The 18,257-nt window shown below is 39.5% G+C and overlaps 1 protein-coding gene and 1 long non-coding RNA gene across 4 annotated transcripts in view; one reads left to right on the forward strand and one right to left on the reverse strand.

The window, feature by feature from the left end:
* LOC144381429 (uncharacterized) overlaps positions 1-18,257 on the forward strand; it is a 231,381-nt gene that overhangs the window by 207,619 nt on the left and 5,505 nt on the right. Inside the window, exon 2 of the long non-coding RNA XR_013446678.1 lies at positions 18,078-18,224. This is a non-coding gene — a long non-coding RNA (uncharacterized LOC144381429). The remainder of the gene's footprint in view (positions 1-18,077; positions 18,225-18,257) is intronic.
* Positions 7,063-18,257, reverse strand: part of MCPH1 (microcephalin 1) — a 251,872-nt gene continuing 240,677 nt past the window's right edge. For all 3 annotated transcript variants that reach the window (XM_036081511.2, XM_036081508.2, XM_078069885.1), the window contains one exon: positions 7,063-7,450. In XM_036081511.2, the coding sequence (XP_035937404.1) occupies positions 7,325-7,450 (126 nt within the window). In that variant the 3' untranslated portion in view covers positions 7,063-7,324. The remainder of the gene's footprint in view (positions 7,451-18,257) is intronic.

Consider the following 18,257-nt stretch of genomic DNA (forward strand, 5'->3'; position numbering starts at 1 on the left):
CTTTCCTCTCTGATCCACTGGTTGTTCAGGGGAGGTGTTGTTGAATTTCTATGTATTCATAAATTATTCAGTTTTCTTGTTACTGATTTCCAGCTTCATACCATTGTGGTCAGAGAAGATATGTGGCATGATTTCAGTCTTTTTGAATTTTCCAAGGCTTGTTTTGTGGCCAAAAACATGGTCTCTTGCAGAAAATGTTCTATGTGCAATTGAGAAAAATGTATATTTTGCTGTTGTTGAATAGAATGTTCTGTATCTCTCTGTTCTATTTGGTCTAACGTGTTGTTTAAATCTGCTTTCTTATTGATTCTCTGCATGATCTAATTGTTGAGCGTGGGGTATTAAAGTCGTCAACTACTATCATATTGCTGTTTATTACTCCTTTTACTTCTATTAGTTTTTGCTTTATGTATTTAGGTGCTCAGATCTTGGTCACATAAATATTTATAATTGTCATATCTTCTTGGTGGATAGATCCCTTTATCATTATGTGACCTTCTTTGTCTCTTTATGCCATTTTCAAAGTCTGTTTCGTCTAAATATAGTTATCTGCTTTGTTTTTCTTGTTACCATTTGCTTGAAATGTCTTCTTGCATTCTTTACTCTCAGTGTATGTGTGTCTTTAAGGCTAAAGTGAGCTGTAGAACCAGAACAGCTGATGATATATGTGTGTTCCAATTTGAAAGCAGGCAGGCTCAAGATTCATGCTAAGAGACACTATTTCAGTTTGAGTCCAAAGGCAGAAAAAGATGAATGTCACGACAGTCAGGCATGAAGAGTTCCCCTTTACTCAAAGAGGTCCAGCTTTTTGTTTTATCCAGGCCTTCAATTGAATAGATAAGGCACACTGACATTGGGGAGGGCAATTGGCTTTACTCAGTCTACTAATTCAAATGGTAATCTCATCCAGAGATGTCCTCACAGAGACACCCAGAATAATATTTGACCACATATCCAGGTACCGCATAATCTGGTCATGTCAACACATGAACATCACACTGGGCCAGGCATTTCACATAATCTTCACCCTATTTGAGGGATGAATGGTTAAATAAACTTGTGGCACATCCATGCCTTGCAATACTGCTCAACAATAAAAAGAAACCAACTATTTATATACACAATATGGAAGAGTTCCCAGAGAATTATGTGAGTGATAAAAGCCAATGCCAAAAGGTTACACACTGTATAATTCCATTTATATAACAACCTTGAAATGACCCAGTTATAGAAATGGAAAACAGGTTAGCGGTTGCCAGGAGTTAAGGAAGTGGGGGAAGCTGGTAGGGAAGCAGGTGTGGTTATAAAGGGCAATGTGAGCCATCACTGAGATAGAAACATTACTTATCTTCACTGCATAGGGAATATACAAACTTCACAGGTGATGAAATTGCATAGATCTAAATAGAAAAACACACATCCCAGATATATGGATGCCCAGCAAGGTAAATCAGAATTGCTGTGGTGCTGTCTGGTGTTTGTACATTTTTACAGTCACTCCTCAGCTGATTCTAATGTTACATCAGAGTTAAGAGTCATTGACCAAGGCATTTTCAAAGAAATAACTTGATAAGAATTTTACAACATATTTTTTTCTCATTTGATTTTGTACTTTTTTTTTTTTTATTGTATTAGTCACCATATAGTACATATTTGCAACACACTGCTAGCAAAAGCAGTTCTGTGTAATAAGACATTAAAATCCCCAAATCATTAATTCCTATTTAGATGTAAATGGTATGTAAATCTATAATAGCCCTCCAAGTATTCCAAATCCTTGCTACTCAAACAGCTTTCCAGGACATCATCTGGGAGCTTTTTAGAAATGCAGAATTTCTTGTCCCACCCCACATCTACTGAATCAGAATTTACCTTTTATGGATATCCCCAGATGATTCAAATTCACCTTAAAGTTTGAGAAATACTCATACAGATCCTTCCTTAAATGCATATGCTCAGAATTTTCTCATAACACTATTTTCTCAAACACAATTGTCAGAGAACATAGTTGTAAATAAGTAAATCTATTGTGATGATAATTTTTTAAGATTTATTTATTTATTTATTTGAGAGAGACAGTGCCCACACCCTCTTGTGCCCAAGTCAGGGGAGGAGCAGAGGGAGAGAATCTCAAGCAGGGTCTCGGCTGAGCCCCCAGCCAGATGCAGGGGTCTCGATCTCACAACCCTTGAGATCATGACCTGAGCTGAAACTAAGAGTCAGATGTTTAACCAACTGAGCCACCCAGGTGCCCCTATTGTAATGATAATTTCTATGAGGAAATTAAATCTCTTAAGCCATTAAATGGCATTTCTAAAAACACGATGTGTTGGTAATACTTAATATGATATATGGTAGAAAATGATCTATCCAAAAACACCGCAGTGTATACACAAAATAATGGGAGTGGCTTTCACAACACAAAGAAGCTTTAATTGCATTAGATGAAATCTCATTTGTGATTCATCTTTCAGATGTGTGGTGTTTGACTATATCTTTTATGTATAGATAATTTTGGATTGTGTCATCTTGGGTGCAAAAAGAGAAAATATTGTGGGTAAGGAGTCCTGATGTTTAGGTTCTTTTCATAGAATTACTGCTCACTGGTTGAATGGTTTTGGAGGTGTCAGCTTCTTTGTCAGTAAAGGACTGGCCTAAATGGGGCTATCTCATAAGTATTTACAGAGACATAGTAGAGTTTATCCTTGGGGGGAAGAAGGACAGGATCCTTGGGTAAGGATCTATAACCTTCCCGCTTCCCCTCCCAATTTTTAATCAGAGAGTTTAATCAGTGATCTGTTTTACCTATTTCAACTTTCATGCAACCTCATTTGAATGAAGTTTTCCTATTTAAAAAAAGCTGGAAATAATTCCTAATTAAGGTTTCTTGGAAATACTTTGATTTCAAGTTTAAGGACCATGTGGTAATGAGGTCTACTGGACACAAAACATATACAGCATTTAGAATATTGATCTGCATGTGGTGGGCACTAACTAAATATTTTAAAATTGATTCTTACCTGTCTACCAGACATCCTCAGAGTTGCACTGCTGAGCCTAAGTGAGCTTGCAGTACCACGTAGGGACATTCAAACACCAGTTCTTCCATCAACAGGTTTATGTGAGTCTGTGCAAGTAATGTAATTTCCAGAAAGCAGAGTATTCATAGATAATGAGTCCCACAGTCCCTTAACCACAACTCCAAAGTCCAAAAGGTCTGAAAAATAGGTTTTGTAAATGAATTAGAGGCAAATCTGACCTGAATATAGATGGGACTATGAATAGTTCTATGTATCCCACTTAAATCGATGTGTCATTGAAGAAATATTAGGTTACAGGCTGCTGCCCCAGGGTTGCACAGGGGGTTGTATGCATCACAGTACTTTGTGTTGGGTGGGCCACCAAGTAGCTGACCCTGGCAGTCTTACTGGGGATAACTCCTGTGGGAAATACCGGGGGAGGGAATGAAGCAGGATCCCATAAGGAAAGCCTGCCGGACACCTTGCAGATTCTTGTATTGGCAGGGTTAGCCGGGTTCCTGAGCCCCACTGGGCTCAGTCTTGGCTGGGGACTGACTGTCCAGAAAGAACAAGGCCTTGGCTTGAGAGGATGAGGCCAAAGTACTGACCGCTGGAGGCTGTCAGCTAACTGTACTCATTACAGCTGAATAGAAGGTTCTTTGTGAAGTGCGATCTGAGAGGTACTATGCCACAATTTCCACATAGCTGTTTCTTCTTTTAAACAGCTTTAATGATGTATAATTTATGCACCATAAAATTTGCCTGGGGAAAGTGTGCCGTTCAATGATTTTAGTAAATGTTTATGGTTGTACAACAAAAGTCATGATCCAGTTTCAGAATATTTCCATCACCCCAAAATGTTAGCTCTCTCTTCCTACTCCTATCCCCAGTGCAGAAACATTCATCTGTCTTTCTGCTTTTATGGTTTTGCCTACTCTAGCATTTTTATCTAAATAGCATCATATAACATGTAATCTTTTGAGTCTGGCTTCTTTAACTTGTTGTGTTTCTTTGGGGATGATCCGTGTTGTGGCATGCTATCAGTAGTGGATTCTTTTGTATGGCATGGATATGCCACATTTTGTTTATCCATTTCTCAGTTGATGGATTGCTTCAAGTTTTTGGCTGTTGTGAATAAAGTTGCTGTGAACATTTGTGTACAATTCCTGGTGTAGACACATTTTCATTTCTCTAGTAATGAAGTTGCTGGGTCATATGGTACATGTTTAATTTTTTTTCTTTTTTTTGTAGATTTAATTTTTAAAAGAAACTGCCAAACAGGTTTCAAAGTGACTGTACCATTTTGCAGTCACACCAGCAATGTATGAGGTTTCTAGTTTCTCCACATATTGGTATGGTCACAATTGTTGGTTATAGCCATTCCAAAGGGCATGTGTGGTATCTCGTTGTGCTTTTAACTTGTTTCTCCAGTGACTAATAATGTTGAGCCTCTTTTTGTGTTTATAATCATTTCTATATGTTCTTGCAGGAAATGTCTTTTGTCCATTCTTTATCTTCTTAATGAATAGAAGTTCTTTACACAGTCTAAATAAAATTGCTTTATCAGATATATTGCTTGCAAACATTTTCTCTTAGTCTGTGGCTTGTCTTTTCATTTGCTTAATGGTTTCTTTTGAAGAGCACACACACACACAAAAAGTAACTTTGAGGTCCAATTTATTTGTGAATTGTGCCTTTAGTATCTACTTCATATCGAAGACATCTTTGCCTAATCTAACGTGAAAAAGATTTCTTGCTGTGGTTTCTTCTAGACATTTTATAATTTCAGTTTTATGTTAGGTCAGTGGTTCTCAGATGGGAGCAGTTTTGCTCTCCAGAGAACATTTGGGAATACCTGGAGACCTTTTGGATTGTCAGAACTGGGTGGAGTGTGCTACTAATGCCTAATAGGTAGAGGTCAGTGATGGTGCTAAACATACCACAATGCACGGGACAGCCCCCCAACAGCAAAGAATTATCTGGTCCAAGATGTCAGTAGCGCTGAGGTTGACAAGCCCTAAGTTGGGTTTCTGGTCCATTTCAAGTTAATTTTTTTGTACGGTGTGAGGTAAGGATCTACACACTTTTTTTGCATGTAAAGGACATATGTGCATTTTTTTCTTCTCGTTTTTCTTTTTCCATGACATTTGTTGTAAGGAATATCCTACTGCATTGCATGGCCTGGCACCTTTGTTGAAAATCAACTGACCATAGATATTAAGATTTACACTTAGATTCTCTATTTTGTTCCCTTGATCTACATTCCACTTTTATGCCAACACCACACTTCTTGATTGCTATAATTTTATAGTACATTTTGAAATCCAGCAGTGTAAATCTTCCAACATTGCTTTTTCTAAAAAATTGTTTTGTCTACTAGGGGTTCTTTGCATTTTCATATCAATTTTAGCACCAGCTTTTCAAACTCAACAAAAAAAGCCACCTGGGATTTTGATGATTACATTTAATCTATAGATGAATTTGAGGAGAACTGACATCAATATTGAGTCTTCTAATCTGAAAACTTGGCATATTTCTCCATTTTTCTCAGCAATGATAGGTTTCAGTATAAAGGTCTTACATTTCCTGAAATTTTTTCCTATTGGGTTTATTTTTAGTTGCCATAGTAAATGTAATTGTTTTCTTAATTCCATTTTTGAATTGTTTATTGCAGCATACAGAAAGTTTTTTTTCCTTTTTTAAAAATTTTATTATGTTAATCACCATACATCATCAGTTTTTGATGTAGTGTTCCATGATTCATTGTTTGCATATAACATCCAGTGCTTGTATATTGATTTTGTACCCTGTAAATCTTGCTTACCTTGCTTATTCATTCTGTATTATCTTTGATTCCTTATAATGTTCTATATGTAATAGTAACCTTTGAGAATAGTTTTACTTCTTCATTTCAAATCTTCATGCCTTAATTCCTTTTTCTTGCTGCCTTCTCTAGGTGTAATCAGCAATACAATCTTATATAGAAATGCTGAGAGCCACATACCTTTCAAAATTAAAAAAAAAAAAAAATAGAGTTCTGGGACTATGTTTTAGGTAAGGGATTACAGACCTGTAGCTACTAACTTCTGGGATTGTTAGGAGATTAAATGAACTACCACATATACAATGCTTTGTGTAATTCCTGAAACAAATCAGCACCCTCATAAAATGTTACCTTTTAGAAAGAATCTCGACCAGCCACTGGCAGGCCAGCATTAGGGATCAGAACTTGGCACTGAGATGCAGACCTGGGTGGTCGTCTGTGGCTGATGGGGTAGGGGACGGTCCCCAACAAGAGTCAGCACAATTTTCGTCAGCCTCCTCAGGAATCTTTGGTGTTGTGGGAGCTCTGCCAAAGTACCTGAGCTTCAAAGTAGCCAAGCCCACAATGCCTGTGGACATAGTGAAACAGGGTTTATAACGTGGAAGGAGGGGACTGGTGCCGCTGAGTTGAGGGGATTGTTTGGGGCATAGATTATGTTAAAACTAAGAGGAAACCTTTATTTCCCTGTGCATTGCTATCTCCTTCTTTGAAGGTTTACTCTAGAAGCTGTTCCACTGTATTTGTTGAGAGACTTGAAATTTATTAAGGGAGTAACAGCGGAGATGAGGAACAGATAACATGGGGAGGGTATAGTATCAGCAGGAAGTCTTGGTGGTACCTCCAGCCTTGTTGGGACTTAGCATTTCTCTCCTTTAGAAGGGGACCAGTCAGTGTGTATATGATTCAGCCCCACTGCCAATTTCCTCTAAGGAATGGCAAGCATTGTACAGCCAGTGGAGGCCATGATCTCTTGTTGGTAATGCTCTCCTCACCATAAACTAACCTGGAGAAGTAGGGCTCCTCTGGTGGCATTAATTACTGCCAAGCTCCCACACCTGTTTTCATTAATTATTTTAAGAAGAATCTCAGGTAGGTAAAAAGTAACCCTAATAACTGATTGATATCCTTAGTACTAGGATATGACATGTCAGTAAAGATCTTCGAGTCCAACCCAGAAACTTAAGGCGTTCTTTGATCTCAGTAATAAAACAACTTAAATGAATTCCCACTCTTTATTTAACAGTATGGTGCTTCCATGACCAAGGTTCTATGACCTCTTAATCGTGATCATCACTAAAATACTAAGATTGGCATTACATAGAAAAGGCCCAAATAGGGCTGGTCAGTGCTTCTGTAAAGCACACATTCAGTCATCAGAAAGTCACATGGAGGAGCTTCTTTATATAAAAACCACAAGGCACATGTGTGATGATATAAAAAAGCATCGTTTCTGCATCCATCCCTTCTCTCGAGTGTTCGCTCATGTGAATGTCCAAAGACAACTTTGTGAGCTGTTGGCGGTAGCCCCGTGGTATTGACTGATGGCCCCATCATTGCAGCAACAGATAGTCATCAAAGGCACAGACCTTGTGCTGAGTGATTGAATCTAGAGAAAGGGAAAAGCGGTTTAGTATTTATAATGGCCAACCATACAGTAAAATAACAACCTTTTTGTATACATGCAAGGTCCTATTTTAAAGTCTTAAATGGCTTAGAGCTGCCTTGTCTACATGTCCGCATAGCACATGTGGCTATTTAAAATTAAATAAATAATTCAGTTCCCCCATCACACTAGCCACATTTTAAGGGCTCAGCAGGCACATATTCCTATAGATACGGGACTTAGGGTGTTGCCATCATGGCAAGATATTGTGTTAGGGTGGAAAGTTTGCCGGTCTGTGGCATGACAGACCAGAATTCTAATCTCTGCTAGCTACAGAAAATACTCTCTGGTACAAGGCAAAGTCTATATAAATATGTAAGTTTCCCATACAGCACTACACATTCTAGGCCATGTATCTATCCCATCTACCTAGCTGAGTACTTTATGCGGAGTACAGAGTTCGTTTCTACAACTCATGTCTACATCTTTCAGTTGAAGAAGCTGGACTAGTGAGCTCTGAAGTCCCGTCTGTTTGAAAGCCTGTTATTTCATCAAAGTCACAGGAAGTCCCCTGGTCCAGGATAAGCTAGGGATGCAGGAGACAGTACTGCTCCCAGCCCTGCTTGTAGGAGGATGAGAGAGGAATGCAGTGGGTTGGCAGCACTGATGGAATTACAAATTAAATTACAGTTAACTTACTAATTACTATTATGATCCACAGGGGTGGACAAATTATACTGAAGGATATTAAGATGCCACAATGATGAGCGAGAGCAGATAGGAAGTCAAAAAGAGGTTTGTTCTGTGAATACAGGAAGACAATGGAAGACAAAGTGGCACATCTTAGTTGTAGGTCCCGATAGTGTCCCAGAATTTAGTTGTGACCTGTCTAGTACAAATGTACTTTCCCACAAGAGGTCTGAACTGGTGAGATGAATTTCAGAGGGGAGGAGCACTAACACTTGTTATACATACTATATACATGATATAACATTAAAATTAATATACCTGATGTAACTTTTACAACCATTAGTAGTACTAAGCACAACCACTTACTTCACACTGCACTGAAGTGGCATTATTATGATTTACATTTTACTATTAGTCCTTTATTCATGGTAAGTATTGTACATGTTTTCTGTCATTTGCCTTTTGACTTCTCTTATGCAAAAGTTTTTATGTGTGCATTCAGATTATGTAAATCTTTTACCGCATCTGGATTTTGAACCATAGGTAGAAAGCTTTTCCCTATACCCAGTTTTAAAGCAATTCAAAAAATGACACACTTATAAAAAAGTAACACACTTGTTCTGATGTTTATATGAAAGAAAAAATACATAGCAAGACAATTTTGAAAAAAAGGAATAATGAGAATCTGATATACTAGATACCAAAACATACTATAAAATTACAGTAGTAAAACAGTATGTAATTAGCATAGAACCAGATAAATGGATCATTGGGAGAGTCCGGAAACGTGTCCATGCATATATGGGAAGTTAACAGATGAGTCAAAGGGCATTCAAAAATCAGTGCAGAATGGGTGAGTTACAAACAGATGGAATGATCCCTTCACATCACACAATAAATAAATTACAGATGAATTAAAGCTGTAAACATGAAAAAAATGATGGAAGTAATAATAGAGATAGGAGACTAGTTCTAAAGCTCAGGGGGTAGAGACAAATTTCTGAAGTGAAACCCAAATTCATGTGCCTTGGGAAAAAATAGGCATTTGAATCCACAAAGATTAATAATTAAATATTAAAACCTCTGTAACACAGAATACACAATAAACAGAATTAAAGATGAGAGAGGTTGAGAGAATTTTTCACTAACAACACAAGATTAGGGTCCATATTATAGAAGTATTCTGCAGAACAGTGTGAAAAAAAAAAATAGCCCAACTTAAAAATAGGCCAGGGATAAGGATAAGCAATCCACAAAATCTAGATCCCCTCTCTAAGACAGTCGTACTCATCAGTAACTTAGTAGTTAGGGAACAACAAATTAAGTAATGTGATCTATTTGTTCAATTCATCAGATCACCAAATACTGAAAATATGGGTCATGCCCAACACTGGTGAGGATGTGGGGAAACGGGGATGTCTGTAGGCTGTGAAAGTATAAACTCGCACAACGGCGTGTATTGAGACTTAAGTACACCTAAGCGAGGGCACAAATCTGCTTCGCACAAATACTCATGCCTGGCATCGCGCTCGAATAATTATGGCTCAAAAGGATTTCTTAAAGTTGAATTCAAATCGTTCCAATTAGAACACACACACAAAGTTTCTAATAGCTGAAACAGGGGAAATCATCCCAAACATCTAATAATGAGTGCGTGGAGTACTTACACTCCCGCCAGAGGTTAGGAAGAACAAAGTAGCTGCTTATGTGTTAAAATGGAAGCTCTCCTGGATGGAGTTAAATAAAAACCCAAGGAACAATGTGTGACCTTCCATCTATCGGAAAACGCTCAAACAACCTATAGGTTTATATACATTTATTTCTATGTAAATATGTTTTGAAAAGTAAAAAAAAAAAAAAACACACTCTTCCATCTTTACGGTAGTTGAAGGAAGGGTTATAAGATTTCTCTATCTGAAGTCTTTGACCATGAAATCAAGTGTCACTCCACACATCCACGCATTCATCCATCTATTCATTCATTCATTCATTCATTCATTCTGGTGGAGAAAAAAAGGTTGACTGGAGAAGGAGCAAGTTTTAAATTTAGATAAAATAAAACAGAATCCTAATGTGACCTCATAACAGTCGGTGGCTGGCCCGTCCCACGTGGTTTGGTGTGCTCCGTGATGGTGCTACATGAGGAATCAACCCGTGGACTTGCGAGAAATGGCATCGAGGTCTGTGTAGTGTTGTGCCGGTGCATATAGTGAGCAAACCCAGGAGTCAGGACAGAAAAGCACCTGACGGTGGAGTGATAGCTGGCTCCCAAACGTGTAAGCACACACATGAAAAATGACTTTTATCTAAGTTCATTTGTCATCTGAAGACAGCCACGTCCCCAAAATTCCAATGTCACATCATACGAATAATCCTCAAACACCCCACGAAATGTGACCAATAGGACAGACGTCAGAGCAATGCCAGTCCTGCCCAGGGGAAAGACAAACAGTACATGAGCAGCTCCCATGAAATTGGGGGAAAAAAAAAAAAAAAAAAAAAAGGTTGTGTTTGTTTTATGTTAACAAGTCTATTTATTTAGCAGGTCTTCGCACACATTTATGCATAAATTAGTTTACTGGCTGTGCTTCTGTGTGGTCTGATGATTAGGATAGTGAAGGAACATGCTGCTGGCTATTTTTTTATAGTGTGGTGGGCAAGTCACTTTATTGAACTGACAGTCTCATTGCCAGTAGCTAATGGTACTGTGTGTGGAGAGTGCTAGAACACTCAGGACCCCACTGGGAGCTTTATCTTATCACAAGAAGCGGACAATTCTAGGGCTGAAATGGGAGTGGCCATGTAGCCAGACATTCACTCAGTTATGGCATCGGCTTTCCTGCTCTGTAGGATGAGGGTCACCCAGCCTCTGGGAACACTTAGGACAGGCGTATGACACGGAAGGCACCCTTATCAGTTGGGCCCAGCCGGTCACAAATGAACCTAAAGTCCTTTCTCCTAATGAGCCGGCCACTGCCCACCGTGTAACTGTCATCTGCTGATCTCACTTCTCTCTGGAACCACACCAAACAAGACTTCCTGGCCTCTGTTGTGCAGTAGTCTTGCAGGCTCCTCTTCTGTCTGAACAAGCCCCTATCCCTTCAGGACTTCTTCAATGGATCCTGATCTCTAGGAACGTCACCATTCTCTCAGATGCTCAAATTCAAGTCTAGGAGTCATCTTTGACTCCTCTTTCCTGGTATACCACGTGCAGTCTATCAGCAAGGCCAACTGGCTTTAGAATTTTTATTTAAAGTCTGGCAACTTAACACCACCCCCACTGATATGCCCCTAGTTGTGACCACCTATTACCATTTATCACCGGAACCGCCGCAAGAGCCCAAAAGTGCTCTCTCTGCTTCCGCTGAAAGGTATGTATTCCCCCCACTTAAAATCCTTTGGTGACTTCCATTTATACTCAGAACAAAAACTAAAACTAAAGTTCTCACCATGGTCCAGCCTCTGGCTACTTCTCCAGCTTCATTTCTCATCACTTAATTCTCTTGCTGGGTTTCAGACACTCCAGTGCCTCTGCTTCTTCTCCACCTTGATCCTAGCTGTTCCCTTAGCCTGAGAGGCCAGTCCCTTAGATTGACACAAGCCCACCCTTGTGTTCATCACTGGGGTCTCAGCTCAAATACAGCTCTTTAGCAAGGAGCCAACCTCACTGTCCCTGTAAATACTCATACCCTGTTTTCTTTGTAGCATTTATCACCAACAGGATTTTTAAAAATGTTATTGTCTGTCTTCATTAGAATGTAAGTCCCAGAGGGGCAAGTCCTGTATCTGCTTTGTCAACTCCTATTCCAATAGTGCCTAGAATATGCTCAGTACATGATAGGTGCTCAAAACAAATATAAATTGAATGAATAGGTGAATGACCAGACATCATGTGTCATAGACCAATTGCTTAGACCAATGGTCATAGACCATAGACCAATGGTCATAGACCAATTGCTTGGTCTAAAATAATGGAGCATTCTCAACATTTTTTTCTGCTCTGATACTATGCTGGAGACATTCACATATTGGAAACTTTTCCAAGAGTATACCAAGAATGTGGGCTGTGTCACAGACAAGATAGTCTAATTGTTTATGCCTAGTATACCAACTTTCACTTCCCACCCAAGAAATGTGAGTAAAACACTATTACAGGGCTAGCCTTGAAATCGCTAGTTTTTCTATTATGTTTTCTATTTATTTACTACTAGATATAGGAATGCTAATGATTTTACCAAGTGGATCTAACAAGGACCAGTCTTGCTCAGTTATAATTGTTCCTTGATTCTCCCAGAGTTTTCTTTTTTTTTTTTTTTTTAAAGATTTTATTTATTTGACAGAGAGAGACACAGCAAGAGAGGGAACACAAGCAGGGGGAGTGGGAGAGGGAGAAGCAGACTCCCCGCCGAGCAGGGAGCCCAATGCGGGGCTCGATCCCAGGACCCTGGGATCATGACCTGAGCCGAAGGCAGACGCTTAACGACTGAGCCACCCAGGCGCCCCTCTCCCAGAGTTTTCTATGTAGACAACTGTATCGTATGCAAATATGAGGATTTGTCTCCTCCTTTATAACTCTTACATTTCCTTTGTGTGTCTCATCTTATCCCTTTGATTAGGAATTCTAGATCTCTGTTGAAAGAGTAAGGGCAGTCATATGTATTTTGTACTTGCTTAAACCTTAAGTTAAGGTTTTCATTATTAAATAAAAGATATACTGTAGGTGTTCTATAGATACTCTTTATCACATTAAGAAAGTTTTCTTTTATTCCTAGTTAATGAGTCTTTATCATGACTGGATATTGGATTTTTCTCTCTTTTTAACATCTAAGAAAACTAGTGGATTAGAAAAAAGATTTAATAATATCTATCTTTACATTCTTTGATTAAATATACTTTGCATGTTTCTTAACACACTGCTAAATTTAATTTGCAAAATATTTTATTTTGGAATTTTATATCCATATTCACAAATGAGTTTGGGCTGTAATTTAAGTAGTTTTAGTTCAAGATCATGCTAGCCTTATAAAATGAGATGAATACGTTTCCTCTTAGTTTTCTCTGCAATAATTTGTAATGTTTGGTAAAACTTACCTGTCCTAGACAGTTTTAACAGCATCTTAAAAACATTTTTTGTGGTAATACAGACATGACATGAAATTTACCATTTTAACCATTTATAAGTATACAATTAAGAACATTCATAATGCTATGTGACCATTACCACTGCTCATTTTCAGAATTGCCTCATAATCCCAAATAGAATCTCCACACTCATTAAATAATCACTCGGCAGTCCAAGTCCCACCTCCTCCTAGACCCTGGTAAACTGTATTATAATCTGTCTCTGTGGATTTGTCTATTCTAGGTAATTCAGTAAGTGGAATCATAGAATATTTGTCCTTTTGTGGCTGGCTTATTTCACTAAACATGTTTTTAGTGTTCATTCACTTTGTAGCATATATCAGAATATCATTTCTTTTTATGGCTGAATAATATTCTATTGTATGTACAGACCACATTTTGTTTATCCATTCATCATCCATCGATGGATGCTTGACTTGCTTCCACATTTTGGCTATTGTGAATAATGCTGTTATGAACACAGGTGTGCAAATATTTGTTCAATTCTTTTAGGTATATAACCACAAGTAAAATTGCTGGATTACATCATAATTCTGTTTAATTTTCTGAGGAACAACCGTACTGTCTCCCATACTGGCTGCACCATTTTACGTTCCCACCAACGGTGCACAAAGTTCTAATTTCTCCACATCCTCAACAGTGCTTGTTTTTTGTTTTTATGGTAGCCATCCTAATGGGTCTCAAGGGGTACCTCATTGTGATTTTGGTTTGCATTTCCCTAATGATTAGTGATGATGAACATCTTTTCACATGCTTATTGGCCATTTGTATATCTCCTCTGGAGGAATGTCTGGTTAAGTCCTTGGCTCATTTTTTAATCGTTTTATTGTTGTTGTTTAGCTGTAGAAATTCTTTATATTTTTTAGATATTGACCCCTATTTTAGGGGGGGTCAATTCAAATATTCTCTCCTATTCCATAGGCTGCCTTTTCACTTGATGGATTGTGTCCCTTGATACACGGAAGGTTGTTGTTGCTGTTGTTGTTGGTGGTAGTGGTGGTGGTTTTTTACCTATTTTTACGTTTGTTGCCTACCTTGTAGCTTTTAAAGGCAGTGTCTACCTTTTTTCCTGCATGTGTTATTCGAGATGAGTGAGCAAGTCAGTCTTTCTGGTATCTCCCAAGCAGACTAGAACGAATAAGGGCTGCATTCGAGGAGAGGAAACCAAGACGGTGGGGCACGAGTTAAGGAGCCACAAAGCTTCCCTACCGCCCTGAACATGGCTTTGTTTGATTGGCCTTTGGCCTGGCTGCTGTAAACCTGTGATTGTTCTCCAGCATTCCTACAGACTTGGTTCAGACAGAATCAGTTCTGTCTGGGGATTTTTGGTGTTTCTGTGGGGAAGATGGAAGCTTGGATTTTCTTAGTCTGCCATTTTGCTGACGTCACTCCATGCAGGTGTCTTTTTTGACGGAGGGTGAGAGGCATACATTTATCATTTAGTTTTTTAAATGGTTGAAATTGTTCAGATTTTCTATTTCTTGAGTCGATTCTGGTAATATTTTTTTAGAAATTGTTCATCTTACCTATTTTCAAATTTGCTGGTAAAAATTTATTCAGGTTGCTCTCATGATTTCTAAATATCCTTACTGTATCTGCAGTAGGAACCCCAGTTTGTAGTATTGTTCACTGGACCCCTTTCTCTTCCTTTCTTTTTCAGTATTGCTAGGATTTTGACTACTGATGGTTTTTTCCCCCAAAGAACTCTTTTTCAGCTCTCAAAAAACTTTTCTTGCTTTGATTTTGTTAATATTTGATACATTTTTTTAAGATTTTATTATGTTATGTTAATCACCATACATTACATCATTAGTTTTTGATGTAGTGTTCCATGATTCACTGTTTCCGTATAACACCCAGTGCTCCATTCAGTATGTGCCCTCTTTAATGCCCATCACCAGGCTAACCCATCCTGCCACCCCCCTTTCCCTCCAGAACCCTGTTTGTTTCTCAGAGTCCATAGTCTCTCATGGTTTGTCTCCCCCCTCTGATTCCCCCCCCTTCATTTTTCCCTTCCTACTATCTTCTTTTTGATACACTTTTACTATTCATTTTCTCCGACATCCTTTTGTATTTATTGCTATGTATTCATTCATCCTCAAGTATCAAAATTTAAGAAAAAGTGAATAAAAAAATGAGAATTTCATCCAAGTATTTTTTTCTCTTCCTGCAAATTGGGAACAGCTTCTTTTTTATTTTACTCGGAGGCTGGATCCTTCAGCATCAGTTTCTGTAGTGCACCAACTGAGAACCTCTACTGTTAGTGGTTGCACAGAGGAGAAGTCCCACTTACTGACAGTGGCATTAAGATCATACTTTTTACAAAGGAAGAGTCTGAATGGAGAAGAGGGTGCCTAGGAACGCTGGATCTTTAATTCACCAAGTGGCTCTGGCAGAGAAATTCAGATCTTTTAATAAAAGGCACAGATTTCTACCATGATCTCAGAATTCGTTTCCAGCAGTGTTCATCTGCTAGGGTGGCTGTTAACAAAGCACCACACACTGGGAGGCTTGAACAATAGGAATTTATGATCTCACAGCCTGGGGAGGCCAGAAGCCCAAGATTAAGGTGCCAGCAGATCTGGTTTCTCCTGAGGCCTCTCCTTGGCTTGCAGATGGCTGTCTTCTCTGTCTTCACGTGGCCTTCCCTCTGTGCACGCATCCCTGGTGTCTCTTGTCTTCTCATAAGCATGCCAGTCCTGTGAGATCAGGGCTCCACCATGATGATACTGTTTAATCACCTCTTGAGAGGCCCCTGTCTCCAAACACAGTCACATTCTAAGGTCCTGGGGGTCAAGACTTCAACATACGGATTTGGGGAGACACAATTCAGTCCATAACAAAAGGTTCATCACTTTAGGTTCTATGATGCTCAATATTAACGGCCTAACACGTAACCCTGAAAGAACTGAAGCTTCACATGCTCCAAAGACCCATGAGAACCCCTTGTCAAGAGTGTTACTATACTAGGTCAGTAAGCAAAGAGCCTAAACTACTGGCAACGTCCCACGAGGGGTTTGAGCTGTGAAGTTTCTTTATGGCCATTAACCCCCAGCCCCAGACGCAGGGCTAGAGTTCACACTCGAGCACCTACCTCTGCCCAGGAGAGCACATGCAGGGGGCCCTCCCCGCGGATCTGTGCACAAGACAGTCTTGTGCACCTGTCAAAACCCAAATGTTCAGTGCTGGCCTCTAAGTGGCCGGTGTGATTCTCCAAACCGAAGACTGCATTTCTAGTGGTGGATATAACATGTCGCAGTGCTCACATGATTTCCCGGTTCTGAGTTGAATATGTAGCCGATTCTCATCCTCCACTTTGTTTTTTTGTTTTTAAGTGAGGCTTAAAAACTGTGCCTTGGCTAGTAAGGTGCAGAGGAGGGTCTTTTATTTTCCACTTTGCTTGTCTTCATGATGCTTTTTAACTTCTATATCACCGACGATGCTCACACATGGTGACTGGAGGTCAGTTGGCATAAATGTAACAGAGAGAAGCCGAATGAGACAGGTCAGGAAAGTTCAAAGATCACCATCTAGGACCACTAGTTGACCAGTGAATACAATAAAGGGGAAATCTACTTTCTGATCGATCCAAGTTAACGCTCGCGATTTCAGAAGTTTGCAGTTAATTAAAAAAAAGAAAAGACATATATATATATATATATATATTTTAAAGTCATATATATATATTTTTAAAACTTAAACACATGAGATGTACAGTCAGTTTTAGTTCTCATTCATTTCTATCCTGGTAGATGTCATCCATTTGAGAGCAACTCAAAACAAAAATAATTCATTGTATCGTCTGTGATTGCGTCTTAAGAGTCTGCCGTCACTTTCTGACTGGTTGCTGAGCTCCTGGGTGAGGGTGGGGTCAGGCAGTGTCCTGAGGAGGGGTCAGGCTGGGGGCAGACCTGCGCCAGGTTCTTCCCTTTCTCCTCCTCTGCACATGGCCTCACCACCTGTGACTTGTTCCTTCTATGCAGTGAAAATGTAGATGAAGAGGATCTTGAGGAACCCCGACATCATCTGTTAAATCATGCACCCTAAGGGCTGAGCCCCCTCAGTGGCCTTGCTTTCACAAAATGCCACATTCGAGAGCTTTTTTCTAGGCCTAGTTCTGCGGTCAGCCATCTGGGAAACAATGATCTAGGTTAGCCTGCAAAAGGCCCACATGCTATCAGAGATCTTTTTCCTGAAAACGTTGACATGGGGAAACATTCAAATCAAATGCTTTTTATAAGTTATAAGGAAATCATGCTGAGGCTAATTTTTTCTCCCCCTTCGGCAATGCCGTGGAGCATATTACATTATGTTCCCACAATAGCATAAAATGTATGTCTTATCACTTGAACATAGCCCAGACAATAAAAGGGCGCCTGAGACTGGAAATATGTCTTCTGTGAAAGGCCAAACCAGCCGTGAGTGATAACACCAATATGGGGGATGGAGAGAGTGAAAAGACAGGGCTACAGCACAAAAATTCGCAGACCAGTGACGAATGCACTGGGGTCTCGGGGCTCCCGCCCCCGCCCCACCCCCTCCCTGAAGACCCTAGCCGAGTCACTTGGGACTCTCTCATCTTACTGTCTTGATATGCAAAATGGGAATTCTGTTCTGGGGCTGTACTGGGGTAAATAAAATTACTGGAACTTGCTTCCCTTCCAATGTCAGGTAAAGGTGATATTTTGTTTCCTGGTGCCGGGAATTTGGTTTTTGTTTTCCTGTTTATTTTCATACATATTCAAGTGCCCACAAGTATTTTCTCTCTCAAAAATCCCCATTTCTCCTTCTGGTGCAGTGATTCATCGAGAATCTTGGCCTAAGTGTACTGCTGTTTCAGGGAACATGGACTCTGGGGAATGAACTGGGAACATAATCATGACTGTTCAAATGGCCTCGTTATAAGGCGACCGAGCATGAAGGAGACTCTCCACGGAGCAAATGAGTAAGTCATGGCTTAAGTTTCACGTGGTGAGCC

This window comes from Halichoerus grypus, chromosome 3 (genome assembly GCF_964656455.1).
Source record: "Halichoerus grypus chromosome 3, mHalGry1.hap1.1, whole genome shotgun sequence".
NCBI lineage: Eukaryota > Metazoa > Chordata > Mammalia > Carnivora > Phocidae > Halichoerus > Halichoerus grypus.